Below are 23,954 nucleotides of genomic sequence, written 5' to 3'. Positions count from 1 at the left end.
AAGGGGACAATGTAACGACAAGTTTTTGTTCTGTTGTGAAAACGGAACTCCCTTATAGCAATTTGTGTACGAAAGACTACAGTTCAGAAGCACCAAGCTCAGTAAAAAAAGCTCTCAAAAAGCACACGCTATTGAAAAAAAGACTGAGATAGAAAAGACAATAATAGGAAGCGTAATTCAAGCGGACGAATTTGATTGAACCAAAAAGCAATAAACCCAAGATCTCAGGATCCAATGATGATAAAACCAAAATTCTAAAGGCCATTAGTTAAAAAAAGTAAGATTAACTGGGAAAATTGTATGGGAGAACTCTAAATGTATTAAGAAAATCTACGTAGTAGATATTTGGCTCAATCATCGGAACATCCACTTGTATCATTGGTATGACGAGTATGTTTGCTACTCATTTTGAAAACGGTCAGATTCTGAGAAAACAAGCATTATTTTTTCTTCAACTTCTAAACCCGCTAGTTTTTTTGCTTCAATAACACTCAAAACGGGAAACAAACTTGTGGTAAAAATTAGTTTATGACCAGAAGAAGTAACTTATAATTTGCTTCTTTTAGTGTGATCAAATGGATCAAGATTGTCACAAGAAACGATTGAGAAAAAAATAAAGATAGACAAATCCTCAATTACAAATCAAAAATTCAAAGACAAAAACTGAATTACAGTTCAAAGAGAAATAAATGTTTCAAATGCCGGTCACGTGTTTATTTTTTCATCTATCTCCAGTATAAAGCAGCTTAAAAAAAACTTTTATTAGAGCAAGAAATGAAAATTGATTAAACGCATCTCTGAAAAATACAACGTCGCAACAACAATGAGATTCATTGAATTCTAGACTAATATGATGAGATCGGTATTGGCCGCGCTATGACCGGATAATTTGACAATGCGAAACGAATTAAAACTATGACCACTGAGTTCAAAGACAACTGAAACAATCTCTCGCTTTCTCTCGAAATCCCGTGTTGAGCTGTTAACGCTAAAATATGTTTGAAAAAGTAATAATTGCGTTAAATGAGTGCAAAGGCAAAAGAATAGCAATATTTAGGTTGAATGCGGTGAAAAAAGAAATCTCCGCTAAAAATTTTAACTAACAAAAAATGACCGCTCCATTTCCAAGTATTGTCACGTCAGAAAATTTTGCAGAAAATAGCGATAAACGCGTTGAGAATGGTGAATGAAATAATTCGACGCTAAAAATTGCAAATCTCATGAAAACTGTAGTTTCTCTAGAAACAAATTACATTTCCGTCTGTGAAAGTATTAAAAGAAAGTTCAGCCCTATAAAACAATTCAACCAGTTTTGGTTCTCTAAACCGAGATTTTAGTTTTTAGCGGCTTTTTTTTAATTCCACCGCTTCCTGTTGGTTCTTTTCTGCTTAGTTGGTATAAAAAACTGGTTGCTAAAAAGCTCTAATCTCACAGAAATTTCAACGTATAAATTTCTATAACGTTAAATCAAATCTGCTGTACATGAAAAAAAAACATATGTGAAAAATTATATTCGCACAAGTTTTTTTCGCAACAAAGTGTTTACCTTTAGAATTTTGTCGATAATTGAGATAGTTGAAGAGGAGCATTGGTGCAGTGAAGTTTAATATGAAACTGCCTTACGAGGATTCGAACTTCTCACCTACATGTCAACAATTTTTTTCCAATGCTCCATCTGTCACTTGCTTCTATCCCGGGCCGAGGTTTGGTGGTGAATTGTCATACGAATTGCGGTGAAATGAGGTGAAAAAACATAATTTCACCACGTATTTCTATCTGCGGTGAACCGCGGTGAAATCTTTTAGTTTTCCGCAATCGCCGAGTATTACCGCGTATCACTGCGTTTCTTACAAAAATTCACCGCCAAACCTCGACCCGGGATAGAAGCAAGTGACAAATGGAGCAGTGGAAAAAAGTTGATGAAATGTAGGTGAGGAGTTCGAACTCTCGTACGGCAGTTTCATATTAAACTTCACCGCTCCAATACTCCTCTTCAATTATCTCACATTTTGACAGAACTATAATGGTAAATACTTGGCGATAACGACTTGTGCGAGCAACTCTGTTTGTTTTAGTGGACATATTTTATCACATATGTTGTTTTTTCATGTACAGCAGATTTTAATTAACGTTATGGAAATTTATACGTTGAAATTTTTCTGAAGTTACAGATTTTTACCGACCAATTTTTTTTTATTTTCACCGCTTCTGCATTGGAAAAACAACAGGAAAGGTAGAAATAAAAAATCACCGCTTAAGACTACAATTTCGGATTATAAAAGGGGGACAATGTAGCGACAAGTTTTTGTTCTGTTGTGAAAACGCTACTCCATTATAGCGACTTGTGTACGAAAGACTACAGTTCAGAAGCACCAAGCTCAGTAAAAAAGCTCTCAAAAAGCACACGCTACTGAAAAAAAGACTGAGATAGAAAAGACAATAATAGGAAGCGTAATTCAAGGGGACGAATTTGATTGAACCAAAAAGCAATGAAACCCAAGATCTCAGGATCCAATGATGATGAAACCAAAATTGTAAAGGCCATCATCTTAAAAAAGTAGGGTTAGCTGGGAAAATTGTATGGGAGAACAATAAATGTATTGAGAAAAAATCTACATAGTGGATATTTGGCTGAATCATCGGAACATCCCCCTGTATCATTGGTATGACGCGCATGTTTGCTACTCATTTTGAAAACAATCACATTCTAAGAAAACAAGCATTGTTTTTTCTTCAACTTCTAAACCCGCTAGTTTTTTTGCTTCAATAACACTCAAAACGGGAAACAAACTTGTGGTAAAAATTAGTTTATGACCAGAAGAAGTAACTTATAATTTGCTTCTTTTAGTGTGATCAAATGGATCAAGATTGTCACAAGAAACGATTGAGAAAAAAATAAAGATAGACAAATCCTCAATTACAAATCAAAAATTCAAAAACAAATACTGAATTACAGTTCAAAGAGAAATAAAGGTTTCAAATGCCGGTCACATGTTTATTTTTTCATCTATCTCTAGTATAAAGCAGCTTTAAAAGCTTTTATTAGAGCAAGAATTGAAAATTGAGTAAACGGATCTCTAAAAATTACAACGTCGCAACAACAGTCAGATTCATTGAATTCTAGACTAAAATGATGACATCGGTATTGGCCGCGCTATGACCGTATAATTTGATAATGCGAAGGGAAATAAAACTATGATCACTGAGTTCAAAGACAACTGAAACAATCTCTCGCTTTCTCACGGAAATCCCGTGTTGAGCTGTTAACGGTAAAAAAAAATTTGAAAAAGTAATAATTGCGGTAAATGAGTGCAAAGACAAAAGAATAGCAATATTTAGGTTAAATGCGGTGAGAAAAGAAATCACCGCTAAAAATTTTAACTAACAAAAATTGACCGCTCCATTTCCAAGTATTGTCACGTCAGTAAATTTTGCAAAAAAAGCGATGAATGCGTTGAGAATGGTGAATGAAATAATTCAACGCTAAAAAATGCAAATGTTATGAAAACTGCAGTTTCTCTAGAAAAAAATACATTTCCGTCTGTAAAATTATTTAAAAAAAGTTCACCCCTATAAAACAATTCAACCAGTTTTGGTTCTCTCATCCGAGATTGTAGTTTTTAGCGGCATTTTTTTTTAATTCCACCGCTTCCTGTTGGTTTTTTTCTGCTTAGTTTGTGAAAAAACTGGTTGCTAAAAAGCTCTAATCTCACAGAAATTTCAACGTATAAAATTCTATAACGTTAATTAAAATCTGCTCTACATGAAAAAAATAACATATTTGAAAAAATATATTCGCATAAGTTGTTTTCGAAAAGTGTTTACCTTTAAAATTTTGTCGATAATTGAGATATTTGAAGAGGAGTATTGGAATATTCAAACCTATAACGGTGAGTTTGTTTTTAACTCCAACCTTTCCTGTTGGTTTTCCACCGCTTAGGCGTTGAAAATAAAAAAAATTAACGGCTAAATACCTCTTACCCCACAAAAAATTCAACGTATAAATTTCCATAACGTTAAATAAAATCTGCTGCACATGAAAAAAACAACATATGTGATAAAATATATTCCCTAAAACAAACAGATTTTCTCGCACAAGTCGTTATCGCAAAGTATTTACCATTATAGTTTTGTCAAAATGTGAGATAATTGAAGATGAGTATTGGAGCGGTGAAGTTTAATATGAAACTGCCGTGCGAGAGTTCAAACTTCTCACCTACAGTTCATCAACTTTTTCCACTGCTCCATTTGTCACTTGCTTCTATCCCGGGTTGAGGTTTGGCGGTGAATTTTTGTAAGAAACGCAGTGATACGCGGTAATACGCGTTGATCGCGGAAAACAAAAATATTTTACCGCGATTCACCGCAGATAGAAATACGTTTTGAAATTATGTTTTTTCACCTCATTTCACCGCGTTTCATATGAAAATTCACCACGGGCCCGGGATAGAAGCAAGTGACAGATGGAGCATTGGAAAAAAATGGTCGACATGTAGGTGAGAAGTTCGAATCCTCGTACGGCAACTTCATAATAAACTTCACTGCTCCAATACTCCTCTTCAATTATCTCACATTTTGACAGAACTATAATGCTAAATACTTGGCGATAACGACTTGTGCGGCGAGCAAGTTTGTTTGTTGTAGGGAATATAATTTATCACAAATATTGTTTTTTTCAAGCACAGCAGATTTTAATTAACGTTATGGAAATTTATGCGTTGAAATTTCTCTGAGGTTAGAGGTTTTAAGCGACCAGTTTTTTTTATTTTCACCACCTCAGCATTGGAAAACCAACAGGAAAGGTTAGAAATAAAAAATTACCGCTGAAAACTACAATTTAGGACCATAGGGGTGAATCGATTTGAAAGGATGAATATTCTTTCACGGCTGTCAAAGATGGAAAAATAACTTTTTTCAAGAGAAACTATACCTCTCATAAGACTTGCGAGTTTTAGCGATGAATTATTTGTTAACCGCTCTCAACTCATTCACCGCTAATTTTTGCAAAACTTTCTGCGTTGTCAATACTTGGAAATTAAGCGGTCATTTTTTGTTATTGAACAGTCTTAGCGGTAATGTCTTTTTTAGACTCATTAATCGTTAAAATCGCTATTCATTGCCTTGCACCCACTTACCGTAATTCTTACTCTTTAAGCAATTTTTAGCGTTGACGTCTCAACCCGGGATTTCTGGGAGAAAGCGAGAGGAAGTTTCTGCTGTTTCTTAGCTCAGTGATCATAGTTTTTTCCCCTTCGCATTATCAAAATACACGGTCATAGCGCTGCCAATAGCAGCTTTATCGTGTTAGTCTACAATTCAATGAATCTGACTGGTGTTTTGGCGTTGTATTTTTAAAGATCTGTTGACTCATTTTTCAGTTCTTGCTTTATTAAAAGTTGTCTTCAAATAGAAGTGAAATTGAAGTAGTGATTTGCTTCAATCTAGTTTAGTAGAGTAAGCGTGAAAAAAAGATTCAGGACGCACAAAATTTTAAAACTGTTTTTATACTGGAGTTAGAAAAAACTATGAACATGGAGAATATTGTTCTCTAAATGTTAACCTAAACAGAGGAGATCCACATTTAAGCACAATTGATGGGCTATTTTTCGTTTTTTGGGGCGTAGGAGTATACACCATGCTCATCACACAATTATGCAAATTTTACCTATGCCAAAGAGATCAACCCACATAAGTCGTTATCGCGAACTGTTCCCTTTAGAATTCCAACGAAACGTGAGCTAATAGAAGAGGAGTATTGGATCTGTAAAATATTAGATGAAAGTGCTGTTTGAGGCTTCGAACCTCTCATCTACAAGTCAACAACTTTTATTCCACTGCTTCATCTGAAATTTTATCGATCCACCACTCCTCTTCTATTAGCTCTCATTTCGTTATATTTCTAAGGGGAACACTTCGCGATAACGATTTATGTGGGGTGATCTCTTTGGTATAGGAAATTTTTGCATTTTTGTGTGATTAGCATAGTTTATACTCCTACGCCCAGGAAAGGGTAAAATAGCCCGTCAATTGTGCTAAAATGTGGATCTCCTCTGTTTAGGTTAACATTTAGAGACCAACAATCTCCATGTTTATAATTTTTTCCAACTCCAGTATAAAAGCAGCTTTAAAAATTTGTGCGTCTGGGGCTTGAAGTTGTTTTAACAATTACTCTACTAGCCTGGATTGAAGCAAATCACTACTTCAATTTCAGTTCTATTTGAAGACAACTTTTAATAAAGCAAGAAATGAACATTGAGTCAACAGATCTTTAAAAAACACAACTCCAATACAGCAGTCAGATTCATTGAATTGTAGACGAACATGATAAACGTTAACATTGAGTCAACAGATCTTTAAAAAATACAACTCCATAACAGCAGTCAGATTCATTGAATTGTAGACGAACATGATAAAGCCGTTATTGGCCGCGCTTTGAACGAGTATTTTGATAATGCGAAGGGGAATAAAACTATGATCACTGATTTAGAGACAACAGAAATGTCTTCTCGCTGTCAACTCGCTGTCTTCCGGGTTGAGCTGTCAACCGTAAAAATTGCTTAAAATGAGAGAATTGCGTTAAATGGGTGCAAACTTTAAAGAATAGCAATTTTTACCGTTGAATGCGAAGAAAAAAGAAATATCCGCTAAAAAAACTCATAACCAAAAATGACCGCTTAATTTCCAAGAATTTTTGCCGCAAAAAATTTTGCAAAAAACGAGCCGTGAATGAGTTCAGAGTGGTTAAAAAATAACTCATCGCTAAAAGGTGTAGTTTCTCTAGAAAAAATTTATATTTCCGTCTCTGAAAGCGGAGAGACCATTCAAACCCATAGCGGTGAGTTTGTTTTTAACTCCACCCTTTCCTGTTGGTTTTCTACCGCTTAGGAGTTGAAAATAGAAAAAAACTACAGCTAAATACCTCTTGACCCACAGAAATTTCAACGAACAAATATCCATAACGTTATTTAAATCTGCTGTACATGAAAAAAATAACAAATTTGAAAAAATATATTACCTACAACAAACAGATTTCCTTGCACATGTCGTCATCGCGAAGCGTTCCCTTTTAGAATTCTAACGAAATGTGAGCTAATAGAAGAGGAGTATTGGATCGGTGAGGGCTAATATGAAACATATCCCGGGTCGAGGTTTGGCGGTGAATTTTTGTAAGAGAAGCGGTGAAATGCGGTGAAAAAAATATTTCCAACGGGTATTTCTTTTTGCGGTAAGTGTGGTTAATCGCAACAAAAAATTTATTTTAACCTCGTTCTCGGTAATAATTAATAACTTTTCCACCACCTATCACAGCGTTTCTTACGAAAATTTACCGCCAAACCTCGACTCGGGATAGAAGCAAGTGGCGGATGGAGTAGCCGAACAAAAATTTATTGACTTGTAGGTGAGAGGTTCGAAAGCTCATACAGCAGTTTCATCTGAAACTTTACCGATCCAATACCCCTCTTCTACTAGCTCTCATATTGTTAGATTTCTAATGGGAATACTTCGCTATAACGACTTATGTTGGGTGATCTCTTTGGCATAGGAAATATTTGCCTTTTTGTGTGATTAGCATAGTGTATACTCCTACGCCCACGAATGGGTAAAATAGCCCGTCAATTGTGCTCAAATGTCGATCTCCTCTGTTTAGGTTAAAATTTAGAGACCAACAATCTCCATGTTTATAATTTTTTCCAACTCCAGTATAAAAGCAGCTTTAAGATTTTGTGCTTCTGCGTTTTGAAGTTCTTTTAACGATTACTCTACTAGACTGGGTTGAAGCAATTCACTACTTCAATTTCAGTTCTAATTGAAGACGAATTTTAATAACGCAAGAAATGAGATTGAGCGAACAGATCTTTAAAATACAACGCCACAACAGCAGTCAGATTCATTGAATTGCAGACGAAAATGATAAAGCCGGTATTGCCAAGGATATGAACGAATATTTTGATAATACGAAGGGGAATAAAACTATGATCACTGAGTTAGAAACAGCAGAAATGTCTTCTCGCTTTCTCTCGAAAATCCCGGGTTGAGCTCTCAACCTTAAAGTTGCTTAAAAAGTGAGAATTGCGTTAAATGGGTGCAAACTATAAAGAATAGTGGTTTTGCCGTTGAATGCGAAGAAAAAATAAATCACCGCTAAGAAATTTTAACAACCAAAAATGACCGCTTAATTTCCAAGTATTGTTACCACAGAAATTTTTGCAAAAAAAGCTGTGAATGCGTTGAGAGTGGTTTAAAAAATTTTTACTGAAAGGTGTGTGTGGTTTCTCCAGAAGAACTTATATTTCTGTCTTTGAAAGCGGAGAGACCGTTCAACCCTATAGCGGTGAGTTTGTTTTTAACTCCAACCTTTCTTGTTGGTTTTCTACCGCCTAAGCGTTGAAAATAAAAAAAATTGACGGGTAAATACCTCTTGCCCCACAAAAATTTCAACGTATAAATTTCCATAACAATGATTAAAATCTGCTGTACATGAAAAATATAATATATGTGAAAAAATATATTGCCTACAATGAAAAGATTTCCTCGCAACGTATAAATATCCATAACGTTATTTAAATCTGCTGTACATGAAAAAAATAACAAATTTGAAAAAATATATTACCTACAACAAACAGATTTCCTTGCACATGTAGTCATCGCGAAGCGTTCCCTTTTAGAATTCTAACGAAATGTGAGCTAATAGAAGAGGAGTTTTGGATCGGTGAAGGTTAATATGAAACATATCCCGGACCGAGGTTTGGCGGTGAATTTTTGTAACAGACGCGGTGAAATGCGGTGAAAAAAATTTTTCCAACGGGTTTTTCTTTTTGCGGTAAGTCTGGTTAATCGCAACAAAATATTTATTTTAACTGCGTTCTCGGTAATAATTAATAACTTTCCACCACTTTCCACCACTTATTACAGCGTTTCTTACGAAAATTCACCGCTGTTACCGAGTAAATTGAAATGAATAAATTATATCATTAGATAGAGAATTTTCGTGCGTATTATATCAAAATTTTTGCTCAGATTTTCCGTTCTAAATGCAACATACGTATTATTTCTGAGAAATACCAAGGCCCGTTTCCCACTAAGAATAAAATCCAAAATGGCTCAAAATTGATCGCATAGCCTAACAAATTCGGTTTTTTGCACGGATTAGTTTAAACTGGTCACCTAGACTAAGACCTGCTAAAAAGATCAAGCTAGATTTGCAAGTAAACGATGATTTTGCCTTAATACGTTGTTGAATACGGTTGTTTTTCTTGCTAAAACGTTGCTTTATACGATTATGAATAGAAACTTCGAAAGACTGCTTCTTTCAGCTTTATTTTTTGTGCCGCCTATAATTTTGGCGCCCCACAAGGAACCCATCTGCACTAGCTCCTATTCATTACCCTAACTAATATTTTTCCTTTGATTTTCCTTGCTTTCCTGTTGTCAAAATGGCTGTGTGATATAATGCAGTGATGCACAGTTGCATTTAGTTACTGAGACGGACATTTATAACTTAGTTATTATACAGTTAGAAATAACACCTGACCCATCCGTATCCACTTATTTTATAAATTAGATATTGCACAATGGAGGGAGAAGCTGGTCACTTAAATGGAAAACGGAGACGTCCATTCCCAGATTAACACCATAATAGATGAGTGACTCAAAGCTAACAGGCGGATTCTGGTACCCTGCAATGAGACCCATGGCAAAGTCGTTTCGACCCTCGTGAACTTGACTTTTGATCACCAAGGCGAACACCTAGAAACGACAAAAAAAAAGTGCAATAGAGGAACTATACAGCATTAACCCCAAAGCTACATAGTACAAATTGAATCCTTCAACAGAGGGAACTTTCGGATTGATGAGAAGATCTGGTCAAAGATTTTCAACAGCGAAACTTGTAAGACTCATCCATATTTGAGCTATTAGTTTAACTCTTTTGATGTCTTTAAATCGATTATTAACCGGCAAATCTAGCTAACCCGCCTTAATTTGACTAATATTCCTTTGTTCAGGTAATTTTCTTTGGTCAAAGGAACCCACCCCTTAGTAGTTTTTTTGGAAAAAAATCTGTATTGAGAATTTTCGATCAAAATCTACAGGTGATCAAATTGCGGTAGTTTTCGCTGTTCTTGACATAAAAGCGTAGCAAAAAAGTTTGAAAAAATTGACCAAATTTGAAAAATTGAAAAAAATCTATCCAATCATTCTGGCATACTTATATAGTAGTTAAATAGTTTAAAACGTTGTAAAAAAAAACAAGTTTGATCAAGTTTTTCAAACTTCACACAAAAAAAGAATCATATAACTGATTTTTTCGCAAATAAGCGCTTTTCTTGGTAAGTCGTGAAAATTGTGCATTTAACATCAAGGTTCGGAGTCTGAGCAAAAATGACACCAGTTATGTTGTGAAAAACTTGTATGGTTTTCATATTAGCTGCAAGTTCACTGCATCACGCCATAAAGACTTTGCCTCAAGCGTTACAAGACCATATTAAAAAAGGAATTTACGCATTACCGGAATTTACGCAATCCTAACACGGTGAAAGTACGAAAAACTGCTCAGTTCCAATTGAGCCATTCCTTCCGTGATAAAAAGAGGCTAGTTATATGTCATGATGTTGTGAACAATTCATTGTCCCGTCATCGCAGTAATAACAATAAGCCTTTAACACCTTCGCAGCTTATTGCAGTGCTTGAAGATTATCAGGAGCTCATAGAAGCTATAGTGTATTGCCCCAGAGAGGGAACTCCTGATATTTACGATCAGCTCAAGCGTAGTACTCTAGTTACTATCTACATAGTGAAAGACATTTTGTCTAAACGTAAACAGAAAGATCCTGGTTTACCTAAAGAGTACAGAGCATTACACCAAATGCCTGCGCTTGAGCTGGAAACACTCACTATTGTGTTAGCACATAAGAACAACCTCCGGTCCTTGATAACTCTCTCCCGACCGAAAAAAATTTCTAAAAGCCCTCGTAAAACGCTTCGCACCCGTCATGCGTTCGAGGAGGCGGAACTCACTCAAGCCTTTGATATCCTGAATGTAGCTTAGTCTTGCGTTGTTTGCGTTGTTGTGGGAGTCTACCTGCTGACTGGCGGTGTGACTTAGTTTACTCACGAGTTACGGGTTACTTTGTGGTTGGTTCTCTCCAATAGCGCTTTACTAAACGTTTCGCTCTCCCCATTCTTTGAGTTATTTACTACCGTCCGTTTTCCGCAGGTTATCTGGTTTGATTTTTCCGTTTCCGTCCTTTTTGTTTCCGTGTCTCCGTGTTTCTTTATATTGCCCGTTTATCTGTTGTATGATGTAGTATGTTGAGTTTTTGATGTAATAATTTTTTTTCTGCTAGTATGCTGGTTGGTTGTTTAGTCTCGTTGCTTGCTAGGGTGTGACTTAAGGTCATTCTGGAGTTACGGCTGGTTTGTTTTGTGACTTTCACCACACATGTTTGCTAGCAATTGGTTGTAGCTTTATTAATTTTGGTGGTATGCACTTTTGTTGTCTGTGTAGGTTGGTTTGCTAGGGTGTGACTTAAGTTTGTTCTGGAGTTACGGCTAGTAAATTTCCTTTTAAACTTTGGGAATACTAATTTGGGTATACTACATTGGGTAGACTTTTTCAACTTTGGGTATAATACTTCCTTGCCGTAAATTATACTAATGTGTTGTTGTTTTGATGCCGTAGATAAAGTCCCATAATGTTTTTTGCTAGTTTACCTGGCAGTAGCTTCTCTCCCTCTTTCTGGGGTGTGACTTAAGTTTCTTCTGGAGTTAGGGCTTGTTTGTTTGGTGGAGTTTGTTGCTGTGGTCTGCTAGCATTGATCTTCCCGTCTCCTTGCTTGTGGGTTACCGTCTCCCTCCCGTGCTATCCCGCTTTTCCGCCCCGTCGCGCGCTACCCGCTCGACGTTTCTGTCTCGTCCGTATCGTTTTCCCGTTTCGTCGCGCGCCGTCCGCCCGACGTTTCCGCCCCGCCCGTGCCATTTTCCCGCTTTCTCGCGCGCTGTTCGCCCGACGCACCCGTTCGCCCGTCCGGTTTCCCTTTGCCTCGTGCGTTACTCATTCGGATCCTCTTCCCGTCCGTCCCGTCTCCCGTTCTGTCCCGTCTCGCGCCTTCAGCGCTCACATTTCTTTCTTTCTTTCTTTCGCCGGGTACTAATGTACTCGGCGAACAACTTTGCTCTTTGGCGGCTTGCTAGGCATCACACTAGGGTTCGGTTCAACCCATTTGTGTTGTGCTGTTGTATGTGTATGTGTACTTTTTTATTAGTACCAAATTAAACTTTTGGTTCCTGTTTTCATATTTTCATAAGATCATGGCAACATTGCAGGACAAATTTAACAGACTTTATAGTGCGAGGGCAAAATTAGAGGCTGAAGTTAATAACATCTATGGTGAAATTAACAATGCTGTTGATAAGCAAGACAGGAAAATTAAGATCGAACGTCTGATTGTGAAGTGCAAGGATGCCTTTATTAGAGTAGTTGATAAGAATGAAGAGCTCTTTGATCTGGCAGAAAAAACTGAAGATCCAGATGCTGCCTGTAAGAACCTTGAAAAATGGTTAGAGACTGTAACAAAGAAAACTGATGAGTTCATTGCTGCTGCTCGAGAGTATATCAGTTCGGTCCATTACAAAGAGACAGCAGAGCTGTACACCTCTCACCATTCAAGATCAAGTTCACATATGACTTCCTCAAAAAGATAAAGTCAGCGTCAACAAGACTGAGAACTTTCAAAACTCAAAAGGGAGGAATTTGAGAAACAAGATGAGGCAAATCTTCGCGTTGCCAGACAGCGTCTTGAAATTGAAATACAAACGAAATTCCGGGAGTTGGAAAGTGAGCAGCTTGAGGAGGATCATCGCAAGAAAGTAGCTGTTGCAGCCCTTGAGGAAATTGAGTTAATGACAAAATCATCATCAGACGGGTCTGGTACAGGCAAAATGAGTGAGCTCATCACGGAAAGAATTCAGTCAAGAGCAAGAAACTTGTTCAAGATTGGGTTAATTCGTCACCGGCCGGGAACATGGCTGATGTTGCAAACGAACCGAGTTTGCACTTTTCTGGTTCCATCGCCCAATCCAACCAAGCAATTGTCCAACGACCTTCTTCAACTCAACTTCCAAACTCACACTCCAATTTCAATACACATGGTCAAGTTGAGTCCAACATCAACCTCCCTGTCCATGAACCAAGTAGTAGAACCAATGTAACCAATGATGCACATGTTGCAAACAACATCATACAAGAGCCGCGACAGAATTAATATACGCCTCCATCACCACCAATAAACTTTGGTATGCCAAATCAACTAAACGCCCCAAACACAGCCCGACAACTGTCTCATGCAACAATGCACTTCGATGGTTTACAGTTAGATCATCAATTCCCTCGCAGGTCGAGCATGCCGGGACAGTTGAATTTAGTCAGCCCTCCGCGTTCACCACCTTTAAATACACTCGTTAATGCTCCGCTAGCACTTAATCCGCATCAGGCACACATAAATGTACCAGCCCCTCCATCCCCCGTCCTAAAACCCGCACCAACGCATTTCCCGTTAATCCCACCAGCATTCCGCATTCCTCCTTCGCCGCCACAAGCACTCTCACTACACGCCACTAACCCCGTGGCGAATAATTTCAATCTGTTACCCCATTCTCGGCTTGCATCATTCATTTCCTCCGCAAGTGGTTTTGTACCTCAATTAATTCATCCACCACCACCACAAAAGAGTTTTCATCCCCAAAATTTTGTCCCTATAACCCACGCACCTCCTGCTCCTCCGGATCCAAATGTCTGGCGTTTTCCGGCAGCAGTCCCATCTAATGCAGTACCACTTGTACGTACATCTGCAAACTTATACACCGCACAACCGGCCCCGTTAATCAACCCTCATATCACTACATCGCTCCGCTCCTCTCATGTAAAAGCAGCAGCAGGCGCTCAAAATTACGTAGCATCAGACTTCATGCAAGCAAATCCATTTAGTTCTTCCACAGGTACCGCCCCAACCTTTGTAACTCCGATCACTCCGCCAACGTATGGAGCTACCGTTCCAAACCCGTTGTGTTGGGGTGGCCCGCCGCATCCCACACCTTCGGTTCCTTCTTTGGACTCTGCGGATTTGATAAAGCAGTTGGCGGACGCAATTATTTTCAAGAAGAACGATCCACTGCCCGAGTGGAAGTTGTCACAGTACAATCGTGATCCCCTGCAGTGGCACGAATGGTTCGGACAATTTAAAAGCGCCATAGACTCACAGTCCTTGACTGATGATGTCAAGTTAACATACTTAAAAACTCTTGTAACCGGAAAAGCTAAAACCGCCATCGCTGAGTTCGCATACTGTGGTGTAATGTATAAGGATGCACTTAAGACACTTGAACGAAAAATTGGCCAACCAGAGGCAGTAGTCAGTGCACACTTAGACAAACTCAGCCCTTTTCCTCCACTAAAGATGCACAACTGTGATAACATCATAAACTTTTCTGCAACAATTTCAAGTCCTGTTGTGGTCTTTAAATCACTTTCACATGACTCAGACCTTAAGAGCGCCTCACTTCTTAACACTAACACGGCTGTGCAAAAGTTGCCGCCCAGTCTAAAAGAGTCTTGGTCACTCTTCACAGCGAAGAAACATTGGGTTAAACCAACACTCTTTGACTTCAACGATTGGTTGAAAGAGAAGGCCGAGGCACACGACTTAATGAAACAAACTTCATCAAAGGCAAGAACTGAGGATAATACCAACTCAGTAGTAAAAACCAAAGTTGCCTCAAGAACATTTGCTGCTAATACGCAACCTAAGGGCACACAGAGACCAGCCTCAACATCGGCAACAACTCCAACCCCTCGCTGCGTTATTTGTAAAGACAACCACCGTATCTGGGAGTGAAGGGTATTTAAAGAAAAGTCTCCCACTCAGCGAGCAAAGGTAGTGGCGGAAGCAAAACCATGTTTCTCGTGTTTTAGAGAAAAGCATATGTTCAGGCAATGCCCAACTCCCAGGAAATGCAGGAAGGACGGTTGCAACAGCTCCAACAATACACTTCTGCTTGGAACTGAGAGGGTTTATCCACCAAAATCCCCTTCAAACAACAATAGTAATTCTAATGCTGGCGCAAATCAAAGAAAACTTTCTAGTGTCCAATCATCGAGTAAGACCACTACTTTGTCATCCGTGAGTAATGTGAAAGGCCTCCTTCATGTGGCAGAATTACAGTTGAAGTGCTCTTCTGGTAAATATACCACGGCTTTAGTTTTGTGCGATACCGCTTGCAGTAACTCTTGGGTGTCCAATGATCTTGCAAATAGACTTGGTTTGCACGGTACAGCACTGAAACTAACAGACAAGGGTATAAATACCGAGGAGGTTGTAGACACTAAGTTAGTTGAACTAATTGTAACACCTCGCAACAACCAAGCATTTGAACCATTTAAAGTAAGCCCTTACGTAAAAGAAGATTTGAATGTAGGCACCGATGTCATCAACATTAAAGCACTTCAGGAAACATACCCACAGCTAGCAACTCTAGACCCAGTTACATATTGCTATGGAAACACTGAAATGATCCTTGGACAGGATGTGTATCACGCCATCCGCCCGTTAGAGTACTTCGCTGCCGACGAGAATTGCTCACCTTTCGCTCTTCGCTTGCCTATAGGTTGGGTTCTAAGCGGCTATCTACCGTCGTCTTCAAGTTTAGTCTCGACTTGTTTCAAAGCTAATATGGAGCAGGATTTTGAACTCGCTAGTCAGGTAAAATCTTGGTACGACCTGGAGTCGTACGGCGCACTTAAGCAAGTAGACCCACCATCCTCCTCGGATGCACGTGCGCATGAAATTCTTGAAAACACCACCGTGCATAATGGAAAAAGGTACAATGTCGGAATGCTATGGGCTAAAGATAACATCGAACTGCCCAACAATTATTTCTCAGCGTTTGTTCAATTAAAATCTTTGGTAAAGCGGCTTGCGAAAGACCGGACTTTAAGGGAAAAGTACTCAAATACCATCAAAGAAGACTTAGACAAAGGCTACGTAGTAAGGGTCAAAGATGCTCATAAGGTGGAAAGTCGCTCGGAACGAGAGTGGTACCTACCACACCATCCGGTTGTTAACCCGAACAAGCCCGGCAAGGTCCGTAGGGTACTAAACGGATCAGCTAAATTCCATGGCGCATCTCATAATAAGTCATTACTCACCGGACCTGACTTACTGCAAAACCTAATCTATGTACTCCTACGGTTCAGACAACATCCATTTGCCGTATCCGCCGACATCGAGGGAATGTTCCTCCAGGTTGGAGTGTTACCATGTGATCAGCCATCATTGCGCTTTTTGTGGCGGGAGGACCCCACATCAAATGTTGTGGTACACCAGTATACACGCCACGTCTTTGGGGCAAAAGATTCGCCCACCTGCGCCAACTACGCACTTCAACGCACGGCAAGTGATAATGCTAAGGAGTGCCCAGAAGCTGCAAAAGCCGTCCTTGAGAACTTCTACATGGACGATTACTTGGACTCAGTGGAATCCCCCGAGAGGGCCCTCATTAGGTCGAAGGAATTGGTACATCTTCTCCATGTAGGTGGGTTCAAGCTTACTAAGTTTGTAAGCAAAGTACCAGATCTGGCTGACCGAATTGATGGGTCAGCTCAATCCACTGAACCGAAGGTCATCGTTTCATCCAAGGAGAAATCAATGCACGTGCTTGGGCTTAAGTGAGATCACAACAACGATACTCTGGTTGTGAGTAGAGGTACTAACAGCACCATCACAAAAAGTCTAACACAACGCTTGGTTTTAAATCTAGTGTCAAAAATCTACGACCCAAATGGTCTTGTCGCACCGTTTACTGTTGGTGCTCGTTTAATCTTGAAAGACATCTGGCGTGTCAATGGACAAAGTTGGGATGACGAGTTGCCTAAAGACACAGTTGACAGAATCCTTGCCTGTTGTGTGGAACTGCCGCGGTCAGCTGAGATCACTAAACCGAGAAGTTACTTTTCAGGACCATTCCAACATCTTGAACTCCACATGTTTGGTGACAGCTCGCAAGACGTATTCAGTGCAGTAGGTTTTCTTAGGGCTCAAGTAACTTGCACCACCGGGGAGTTTACAACAGAGCTGGCGTTTGTCTTGGGCAAGGCCCGTGTTGCACCTATGAAGGTAACGACAGTTCTTAAGTTGGAACTACAAGCCGCTGGAACACTACAAGTTGGAACTACTCTCCTCGCTGCCCGTTTAAAAAGGGAAATCTGTCGAGCATTAACGGTTACTGTGGACAAAGTCTTTATGAGGACAGATGGTACCATCGCCTTGTAGTGGATAAACTCAACAAACAAACACCCCATCTTCATTGCAAATCGTGTTAGTGAAATCCTGGAGAACACCAGCGTTGCTCAATGGAACCACGTCGCCACTTGTGATAATCCGGCAGATGCTGGCACGCGAGGTATGTCCGCTTAAGTTTGGCAATCAAGTAGCTGGGTGAGGTGTCCTGACTTCTTGAGAACTAAGCAATTCCTTTTTGTATCAAATACTGACGTCGTTGATAACATCAAGCTCGGCGTTTTAACTAAGGAACAAGATGATGATTCCATCTCATCTCTAGCCGCACCCGCAACCAAGTCCCCTAAGGAACAAAGCATTAATCTAATCCTGTGTGATAAGTTCAGTTCTTATCAAAAATTACTTCGTGTCACCGCATATGTGCTCCGTCTTTTACCATCTCATGAAAGTTACCGTACCGTAGACGGCAGCATAGCCAACCCTGTTGAGCTTGACGAAGCAGGGCGTCATCTGCAGTACTTGGTTCAGGGAGAGTCATTTAATACTGAAAGAAAGGATCTTCTTGACAACAAATGCGTTAAGAAGAGCAGCAGAATTGCTCAGTTTACTCAGTTTATTGGGCCTTATGGTCTCATACGTTCTTCTGGTCGACTCCGACGGCTAGGGGAAATTGACTTTGACACTAAGCATCCTATCGTGCTGGATGCGCGTCATACCTTTGTTAAACTGTTTCTGCGGCATACTCATTTGAAAAACCATCATCAGGGCATCGATTACTTAAGGTAAAAGGTACAGGAACGTTATGCTATCCTTAAACTACGTTCCACAATGAGTTCCATCAAATCAAACTGCGTCTTGTGTAGAAAGTTCAGTGCAGCAACCATTCAACCGATCATGGCAGACCTCCCAAAGGAGAGACTCGCATACCAGTCTCCTCCTTTTACCAACACCGGGTTGATTACTTCGGCCAATTCTACGTCACAGTTCGTCGGACTACCGAGAAGAGGTGGGGATTTCTCTTCACTTGTCTCACTACTCGTGCTGTCCATGTTGAAGTTGTCCCGTCCATGGACACTAGTTCCTGTGTAATGGGAGTGGAGCGTTTCGTCTCCCGTTGGGGTACTCCTGCTGTGATTTGGTCGGATAATGGTACGAACTTCATTGGAGCGGAGAAAGAGCTCCGTGAATGTGTGGAAAATGGAATGCGCTTAACATTGCCACCGAACTTGCACATAAGGGCATTAAGTGGAGGTTCAATCCACCCAGTGCGCCACACCAAGGTGGCATCTGGGAGAGGTTAGTTCACAGTTTTAAAACAGTACTGTACACTATCCTCGGTACGCGTCGCCTCACAGATGAGGTGTTGAACACTACTTTTTGTCTGGTCGAATACGCACTAAACTCACGTCCCTTAACGCCCGTAAGCGCCGACCCGTCCGACCTAGTTGCAATAACACCTAACCATTTTCTACTCAGTAACCAAGCAACCGGAAATCCGTCTATCCTTGGCGTCGACGAGTTCGATCATCGTAAGCGGTACGCCCGTGCACAGTCCTACGCCAATGCAATTTGGGCACGTTGGCTTAAGGAGTACTTGCGCTGAACCGTAGATCTAAGTGGCAGACGCCTGCCGAGCAGCATCTCATGGTTGGTGATTTGGTTTGGATCGTTGAAGAAAGCAACCCTAGGGGTTACTGTCCGACTGCTCGGATTGAAGAACTCCGTTACGGCTCCGACAGCGTCGCCCGCTCCGCCGTCGTACGAACGTCGTCCGGATCGCTTGTCCGCCCATTCGTTAAGCTTGTACTAATCCTCCCAACATCTTCTTCCGGGCCGGAAGATGTTACCGAGTAAATTGAAATGAATAAATTATATCATTAGATAGAGATTTTTTTGCGTATTGTATCAAAACTTTCGCTTAGATTTTCCGTTCTAAATGCAACATACGTATTATTTCTGAGAAATACCAAGGCCGAGTTCCCACTAAGAATAACTTCCATAATGGCTCATAACTGGTCGCTCAGCCTAACAAATTCGGTTTTTTGAACAGATTTGTTTAAATTGGTGACCTAGACTAAGACCTGCTAAAAAAGATTAAGCTAGATTGGCTTCAAGTAAACGATGCTTTTGCCTTAATACGTTGTTGAATACGGTTGTTTTTCTTGCTAACACGTTGCTTTATACGATTATGAATTGAAACTTGGAAAGACTGCTTCTGTCAGCTTTAACTGCCAAACGTCGACTCGGGATAAAAGCAAGTGGCAGTTGGAGTAACGGAACAAAAAGTTGTTGACTTGTAGGTGAGAGGTTCGAAACCTCATACAGCAGTTTTATCTAAAAATTTACCGATCTAATACCCCTCTTCTATTAGTTCTCATTTTGTTAGATTTCTAAGGGGAATATTTCGCTATAACGACTCATGTGGGGTGATCTCTTTGGCATAGGAAATATTTGCTTTTTTGTGTGATTAGCGTAGTGTATTCTCCTACGCACAAGAAAGGGTGAAATAGCCCGTCAATTGTGCTCAAATGTGGATCTCCTCTGTTTAGGTTAACATTTAGAGACTAACAATCTCCATGTTTATATTTTTTTCAAACTCCAGTATAAAAGCAGCTCTAAAATTTTGTGCGTCTGCGTCTTGAAGTTCTTTCCACGATTACTCTATTAGATTGGATTAAAGCAATTCACTAATTCAATTTCACTTCTATTTGAAGACAACTTTTAATAAAGCAAGAATTGAAAAATTAGTCAACAGATCTTTAAAAATACAACGCCACAACAGCAGTCAGATTCATTGAATTGTAGACGAACATGATAAAGCCGTTATTGGCCGCGCTTTGAACGAGTATTTTGATAATGCGAAGGGGAATAAAACTATGATCACTGATTTAGAGACAACAGAAATGTCTTCTCGCTGTCAACTCGCTGTCTTCCGGGTTGAGCTGTCAACCGTAAAAATTGCTTAAAATGAGAGAATTGCGTTAAATGGGTGCAAACTTTAAAGAATAGCAATTTTTACCGTTGAATGCGAAGAAAAAAGAAATCTCCGCTAAGAAATATTGATAACCAAAAATGAGCCCATAATTTCCGAGTATTTTTGCCGCAAAAAATTTTGCAAAAAAAGAGCCGTGAATGCGTTGAAAGCGGTTAAAAAAATAACTCATCGCTAAAAGGTATCGTTTCTCTAGAAAAAAAATTATATTTCCGTCTTTGAAAGCGGAGAGGTCATTCAAACCTATAGCGGTGAGTTTGTTTTTAACCCCAACCTTTCCTGTTGGTTTTCCACCGCTTAGGCGTTCAAAATTAAAAAAAATTAACGGCTAAATACCTCTTACCCCACAAAAAATTCAAAGCATAAATTTCCAGAACGTTAATTAAAATCTGCTGTACATGAAAAAAAAACAACATATGTGATAAAATATATCCCCTAAAACAAACAGATTTTCTCGCACAAGTCGTTATCGCAAAGTATTTACCATTATAGTTCTGTCAAAATGTGAGATAATTGAAGATGAGTATTGGAGCGGTGAAGTTTATTATGAAACTGCCGTACGAGAGTTCGAACTTCTCACCTACATTTCATCATTTTTTTTGCACTGCTCCATCTGTCACTTGCTTCTATCCCGGGCCGAGGTTTGGTGGAGACTTTTCATATGAAACGCGGTGAAATGAGGTGAAAAAACATAATTTCACCACGTATTTCTATCTGCGGTGAATCGCGGTGAACTATTTTTGTTTTCCGCGATCACCGCATATTACCGCGTATCACTGCGTTTATTTCAAAAATTTACCGCCAAACCTCGACCCGGGATAGAAATAAGTGACCGATGGAGCAGTGGAACAAAAAGTTGTTGACATGTAGGTGAGCGGCTCGAACCCTCGTACGGCAGTTTCATCTTAAATTTCACCGCTCAAATACTCCTCTTCTATTAGCTCAGATTTGGACAGTTTTCTAAAGAGAAACCCTTCGCGATAACGACTTATGTGGGGTAATTTCCTTGGTGTAGGAAATATTTACCTGTCTGTGTGGTGAGCATAGTGTAAACTCCTACGCCCATGAAAGGGTAGAATAACCCATCAATTGTGCTCAAATGTGGATCTCCCCTGTTCAGAATGACATTTCGAGGCCAGTACTCTCCAACAATGGTGGGTCTGTGCTTCTTGAAGACATCTTTGCAATCGCCTGGATTAGAATAGAAACAACACTTGCGGAAAGGGCATAGTTCTGATTCGTAGTGCGCGAACGAATTGGTCATAGAGTTCACTTGTAGCTGCATGCTTCCTGTTTTCCACGGATTGTATAAGACAGGAGTATTATCTGTAATCAAATCCCCACTTTTTGAGTAACAGCATTGGTTTGAAGCCAAATACTTTTTAGCCACAAGATCCAATAAAGCAACACAGGCTAATCTGGGCGATCTGATGCAGAACGCAGGAGAAGCGTCCACAAAACGCGGGCTCTTAAATTCGCATCTGTCTTTTCTGCAATAGCCACTTCTAAACAAATCATCTCTTTGTTTAGGATTATTGCCATTATCACAGCAAATGTCATATTCCCATCGCGACATTCCCGTGGTCACTTCCAACATGGCCCAGTCTGCGTCGTCGACCGGTGGCGAAGGTCCCAGAGCCGAACTATCGAAATTTTGAGGCACTTTAGGGCACGGGTACCATTTACGTAACATATCCTCACAATTCGAATAATCGTTTTTACTTTCTTGCGTGTCAAAATCTCCACAGGCATGTGCGTCCGGCAAATCAATCACATGTATTTGTACAAAAATTGGAGGCGAAGCACATACGCCTAAACATGAGATATGTAATAGGTTATCATGTTATTTCGTCATCAGGAAATCATTTTTGTTACTATTTTATCCAACTTCTGATAACCTGTGCCGATAAATTGTTCCAATAAGCATAAAATCACCAGTAAATTGGCGTGAATACTTTTTAAATAACTTTTTGGCAAATGAGGTAAAATCGGCCAATTCATGTTAGATTAAGGTGAAAAGTTTATAGCAGTGATTTCGAGAACTGAAAAAGTTCTTTCCAGACAGAATAAAACTGCAAAAAAATGTTCAGCCCAAAAAGAAAGAGAGAAAAGGGAATGAAAAAAATCAATGCTGTGCATGTGAAATATGTAATACAAAATGAACAGGTACTTTTTTGACAATGTGGCATTAGGGCACACATTTTTTTGGGGAAAAATGAAACTTATTCTAGCAGTCAAGCTGATAAGGAATAAAAACGAATTGTTAAACAAAACAAAGTTTAAGATTGTCTAGTTTCTTAAAACAAGAAAAGAAAAGGACAAATTACTACTTCAGTCCCAGAGCAACATTCATTACAGGGAGCAATCAATCAGTCTTACGAAAATCCGTTCAATCTTAAATTTTTGAGTGTGTCATAACAGGAAGTAAAGACAGTCGTCAAATTTTCAATCACTTAGGTTTTCATTTCGTACTATTAAATGGCGTTCTGACCAACGGGTAGTTGTTTTTCAAACAAATTTTTCGAAAAAAATGCCAAACGTTGTGGCTGAGCAGAACCGCTCTGCAAGGGATGTGAACTGAGTTTGAAGAGAAGACAACTCATTTTGCAAACGTAATTATTAAACAAAACTCTATTTGCCAACCAATTTGAAATTAAGCAGTAAGATATTGGCAACCAAGTATAAATTTTTTTTGTTTCAAGTCTCCATGTTAACGGACAATGGGAAGGGCAGTTCCTTCATTTTGACAAATTTTTAGGGGACTTATAATGTGAAAATATGAATAACATCAATCAATTAAATAAAATTTTTTGTCAAAAACCATCAGAATGTCTAGATTTCCTCGAACTCTTCAACAATATGAGCTCAATGTTTCCATCTTTAGACTGTTTTTGTAATTGTCCTCTGAAATGAGCTCTTTCAGAACCACAAAAACCTAATATTTATTCAAAAATACTAGTTGAGTCATTAAAAGAGCCTTTTGGAGTTTTGGAGCCTATGGTTTTAATGCGGTTTCCCCATAAATTAGCCAGAGATAGAAGTTGAGCAATAAATACTTTTTGCAAAAAGAGGTGGTCTCTGCAAGAAAAAACATAAGGATGCAGCTGAAAGTTCAAAAAAACTTAATGAAAAAACGAAAGCAACTGACTAATTTCAATTTACGTCTCATTTTGCCTCAAAAAAATGTATCACAATTCAGTTGACTATTAATACTCAGCATTATTCTTTGTTTTTTTCCACTGTGATTGAAAAACTGTAATACAAAAGCACTAAAAATTTTATGGGATTTCCAGGATTAAAAAACATCTTTATATATAAATAGTTCTTTTTTAATATTTGAGAATGTGAATTCTACCCATTGCGAAGCTAAACTAAAATTTTCTTTTCTACCAGGACGAAATTTTTTTTTGCTCCAATTCACAATGAGGCAACTACGACAGACATGAAAATTGGCTTGTTGAAAAAACACTTTTACAGATATGATATGAAACGGCAATGAGAAGTTACACTCCTCAGAATTTTCAAGGTTATAGAATCAAATTTATGTTAAAGAACTGGCTATATTTACTATGAATTAGTTTGAGCTGGCTATATTTTCTATGAATTAGTTTGAGCTAAAAGCTGTTAAAACACAAATTGCATTCGACCGTTTGAGTTGCGGTAACTAAATA

The 23,954-nt window shown here is 39.1% G+C and overlaps 1 protein-coding gene across 1 annotated transcript in view; it reads right to left on the bottom strand.

Moving 5' to 3' along the window:
• Window positions 1-22,095, bottom strand: part of LOC142354903 (mucin-like protein) — a gene marked incomplete at its 5' end in the record, with an annotated part of 49,219 nt that extends 27,124 nt beyond the window's left edge. The window contains one exon of the mRNA XM_075407240.1: window positions 21,310-22,095. Within this exon, the coding sequence (XP_075263355.1) occupies window positions 21,310-22,095 (786 nt within the window). The remainder of the gene's footprint in view (window positions 1-21,309) is intronic.
• Between the last annotated feature and the right edge of the window lie 1,859 nt (window positions 22,096-23,954).

Source organism: Convolutriloba macropyga, unplaced genomic scaffold (genome assembly GCF_964194025.1).
Source record: "Convolutriloba macropyga unplaced genomic scaffold, txConMacr16.3 SCAFFOLD_655, whole genome shotgun sequence".
Classification (NCBI taxonomy): domain Eukaryota; kingdom Metazoa; phylum Xenacoelomorpha; order Acoela; family Convolutidae; genus Convolutriloba; species Convolutriloba macropyga.
The sequence above is the reverse complement of the archived record's forward strand: the minus strand, read 5'-3'. Positions and strand labels throughout refer to the sequence as shown.